The sequence below is a fragment of the Cajanus cajan genome, chromosome 3 (genome assembly GCF_000230855.2).
Source record: "Cajanus cajan strain Asha chromosome 3, NIPB_CcT2T_4, whole genome shotgun sequence".
Taxonomy (NCBI): Eukaryota; Viridiplantae; Streptophyta; class Magnoliopsida; order Fabales; family Fabaceae; genus Cajanus; species Cajanus cajan.
The window spans coordinates 30,409,067-30,413,512 of record NC_138519.1 but is presented as its reverse complement, the minus strand read 5'-3'; the positions used below and the strand labels follow the sequence as shown (position 1 = coordinate 30,413,512).

The window sequence follows — 4,446 nt, the reverse complement described above, 5'->3', positions numbered from 1 at the left end:
CAATTTTGTAATAACGATGATAAAATTATGAGAACCAAAACTCGATTTAAACCTTAAAAAAAATATGTCCAAAAAGAACACAACCGTTGTTTTTACTTGGTTCCACTTGCACACCCGCTGAGTTGTAGTATTGGGCCGTGTAAGAGCCCAAAGTAGAACAAACCCAACCCCTCTCTCTCTCTCTCTTCAAAGTCCAAACACAAGTAACCAACCCATCCCTCCCTTCAAGTTTCGCCCTTCGCTCTCTCTCTCACCACCCACACACTCACAAACGCACTCCCATTCCCTCTCTCTCTCTCTCTCTCTCTCTCTCCGACCTAGCGAGACCGAGCGATCCGTCCCCAATCTCGCGATGCTCCGCCGTGCAGCCGCGTCCCTCCTCTCCGGCGCCTCCCGCCGCCGCTTCTCGACCGACGTGGCGGCCGCCCCCGCGGAGGCGGAATCGAGGTTCGTGGAGGCCTGGAAGAAGGCGAGCCCCAACCTGGAGCCGCCCAAGACCCCGTCCGCCTTCATGAAGCCCCGACCACCCACTCCCTCCGCTCTCCCCTCCAAACTCACCGTCAACTTCGTCCTCCCCTACGCTTCCCAATTGGCCGCTAAAGAGGTCACCTTTTTTCGTTTTTCGCTTTCTCTCTCGCACGTGCCGATCTGCCTCGTGCGAGTTTCGGTTCTTTTGTGCTCATAAATAAGTTGTTCGTGATTTTTTTTAGATCCTCGGAGTTCGGAAACTGCGTAGGGTTTCCATTGTTTAGGTTTTTGTGCGGTGTTTTTTTTCTTCTGTTTTTTGTAATCGTGGCTGCATTTGTCGGAAATTTTGAGACGGAGCTGAAACCGGATTTTAAATTTTGATTTTGTTTGTCTGTGATATTGTTAAAATGAGGGTACTGTTAGAGATTTTTTTATATATATATTTTGAAGGGGAAATGGAAAAGTAATACAAATATAAAATGTGCGATTTAGTTTTGTGGTGATTGAAATTGAAATAAATTGCTGAAATTAGGATCTTGGTTATTGGCTTGTATGTTGGTAATTGTTTTTTTTTTAATGAGTTATGCTTGCTTCTAATTTTGAATCGGATCCTATTTTCCACTTTGTGTGGTGTTTGGGTTATTTGATGGAAATGAATGGGTTATCTCGTGTTTTTTATTTATTTATTTATTTATTTATGTTTGCTTGAGGTCCTTGGAATTTGGAAATTGCGTTGAGTATCAACTGTTAAGATTTTATGCAAGGTTTTAAAAGTGGTCTGGGACCTTGGTTTTGGTAGTAACATGAGGGTTTTGTGGGTCTGTGCGACTGCTGATTGCGTTGTTACCGCGAATACTATTTAAGACCTTGTTTTTATGTGTGTCTGTGATGTTGTTAAATTGAGGGTGTTGTTATTTTATGTTTTGAAGCGGAAATCGGAAAATAATGCAAACGATTGCTATACGATTTATTTTTGTAATTGAAATAAAAAGGAGTTTAGGATCCTATTCACCAGCTTGCTTGTGAGAGTGCTGCCTGATGCTCATTTGGGACCCTGTGCTCCTTTTTTTTGTGTGATTTTGGCATGTTCTTTGGGACACATTTTCTTCCTGTTTATTATACTTCCATTACTTTGTTCAGATTTTGTTGCCTTATGATTTGTTAACATGTTTCAATTGATTGTGGATTGAAATTGAATTTGTGATACTTCTCTAGTGTTTCATGGCTTTGGTTGGTGCATAAAATTATATTTTGTGAACAAAAGTAGGTATTTGTTTTTTATTTTTCATGACTTTCACAAGCACAATAAGTGGTATTGGTTGTTTACGTTGCAAATATTTTGTATATGTGGATCTGGTTCCCGTGCAGTCCTACTGGCCATTAGAAGAATATAATCTAGAATTTCACGTATAAGAGATTCTTATATAACAATGGTATTTTTTCCAGATTTTAGGAATTCTTGGATCAGATAATGCTGTTGGATTATGTGGTTTTCTGTGTTACATTCTCTTTTTTCTTAAGTAGGGAATTGTTACTAACCTAGAACTAGAACCACATGATCTAGCTGTTTTCTCATCATCCTGTTTGAAACTGGGAACTAACGTAACAACGTATTCTACAACCTGTGATACAAAATAAGATACTGGAAGATGCATTTTAATCTACTTTGTCGTAATATATTTTCCAAACCATCTGCAGTGTTATTAGCAAGAGGCATGTTTTAATGTTTCTTTGATTGTGTCTTCAGCATTGCTTCAACCCCAAAAGAAAATATTTTTACCAAATTTTTATTTTTTAAAAATCTTTAGCAATTTTTTTAATGACTGTAGTGCAAAGACATAATGCATTGACTATTTGCTCTTTATAGAGTGAAATTTGTAAAGTGATAGTATCATAAAAATAGTAAACCATGGTAACATTCAGGAGCATCTCTATATTCAAGTTGGTGTTTGATGCCGTTTCTTGGTACCATAGATTTCAAATTTGTGCTTGTAACATTCCGGCGAGTTAGCATGAAGTTCTTTCTTAAACTATTGCATCTTTTAATCCATGCGTATGTGATCAATGGTAGCAGTCCTGTACCAATACCAAAGCACTTCATTATTTCTCAAGAGAAGTTATTTTGTCTTTTGATTGAGATGTTGAGGTTTATATATCAAACAGATGCAATTAAGAATGTCATTGTCAGCTGTGCAAGTGAATGTGAGGTGTCCAATTAAACTGAGTATGACTCATCTAATAAAAGTGGAAAGGAAGCCTGCCTCTTTAAAACTTAAGACAGGCACCTTGCTGTTAAATTCAGTGGTTTGAACTGCAGTATGAGATAGTGTTAGTAGTTTGTGGTACATGTATTTGCATTTAGGTGACTGCAAAAGTGTGCTTGCAGTAGCATTGGTTGTTCACCAAGTAGAAAGGATCGAATGAACAGAGAAATCAAAATCAATGGTAACTAACTGTAATTTTTCACTCTCCACTAAGTGCATGTGATTTGCTGGTATCTCTGATTGTGGGTGAATTAATATTCCAGTCCCAATTTCTTAATGTTGTAACTGTCATCTTAAAGGAGATTAATTTTGTGGAGTAGAAACCTCTGTTGCATTTGGTTGAGAACCGTTATGCACATACAAATTATTTTAGTATTAAACCAGGTGCACATCAATTGGACTGGATATTTTATAAATTTTCAAATATATTACTACCACCATACCAGAAATAAATTATAGCTATTAGAAATGAAAACTTCTCAAATTTGTTGCATTGTAGTTATCTACATTTGATGCATTTGATTATCGGTTTTATTTTCTTGTGCCGCAACATCCCCACCCTCACTGGTTTATCCTACCCGAGTTTTGATATTAGTAAGGAGTCCCTTAATTCATCTTCCTTGAAAAAATGACATAGTATTCATGCAACAGGTTGATATGGTCATTGTACCAGCAACAACTGGTCAGATGGGTGTTCTCCCAGGACACGTAGCAACAATTGCAGAGTTGAAACCTGGTGTCCTATCTGTACATGAAGGGAGCGATGTGACCAAGTACTTTGTCAGCAGTGGCTTTGCATTCATCCATGCAAACTCGGTCGCTGATATAGTAGCTGTTGAGGCTGTGCCAGTAGATCGAATTGATGCAAATCTTGTGCAGAAGGGTCTTCAAGATTTCACCCAGAAGCTGAACTCAGCCACAACTGATTTGGAGAAAGCTGAAGCTCAGATTGGGATCGATGTCCATAGCGCTCTCAACTCTGCTCTTTCAGGCTGAGTACTGTAGTTGACTCTTTCCTTTTGTATTTGTTTATTTCCCCCCACTGTGTGGCATTGATTTGTCTCGGTGTAATCAAAGTTGCTAAAGAACATTTTCATCATGAATTCCTGTGTTGAAAGTGACTTGATAAAATAATATTTCAACAGCTTCCATCTTAGCTCAAGGATGTTGGGCAAGACCTTGAAATTAGAAACCAAAGCTTCATTTTTGTTTTGGATTATATTATAGGCAATATTATGAATCAACTCCATAAGCCGCGCTTTTACTGGTTAGTTTGTAACTTGACTCATTTGCTCGTCTAGAATACTTGCATGCTTCATTGAGCTGCTACAAATGCATGAAATTTCAATGAGCATAGCGAATGTTATGGATTAATATAAAATGCAATTCAATTTCTTTTTTGTGTATATATTAGGTGATAATACTCGTATGAGGGTAAAACTTTTGATATCGTTACCAAGCCCATTTCCTAGACTTTGGTGTTATTAGATGTAAAAGGGAGTAATAAGTATTGCAGTGAAAATATCTAAACGTCTCAAGTCTTTGGGTTATTTCATTGGTGCAAAGAATGTTTTGGATTCTACTAATTCATGAACGAATCTTGATGTGAAAATTTCATATTGTGAAGCTTATGCGCTTTTAACACCCTTGACCAACTCTTCAAAATTGGCTTGGGAGTGCAAATTGTGTCATCATTGTTCCTGATCATTTTGTG

General features: G+C 37.9%; 1 protein-coding gene across 1 annotated transcript; it reads left to right on the top strand.

Moving 5' to 3' along the window:
- Positions 1-206: 206 nt before the first annotated feature.
- LOC109819162 (ATPase, F1 complex, delta/epsilon subunit) lies at positions 207-3,951 on the top strand. The gene is made up of 2 exons (XM_020384789.3): positions 207-604; positions 3,384-3,951. The coding sequence occupies exons 1-2, from the start codon at positions 353-355 to the stop codon at positions 3,726-3,728; spliced, it is 597 nt and encodes a 198-aa protein (XP_020240378.1). The 5' UTR covers positions 207-352; the 3' UTR covers positions 3,729-3,951.
- The last annotated feature ends 495 nt before the right edge of the window (positions 3,952-4,446 follow it).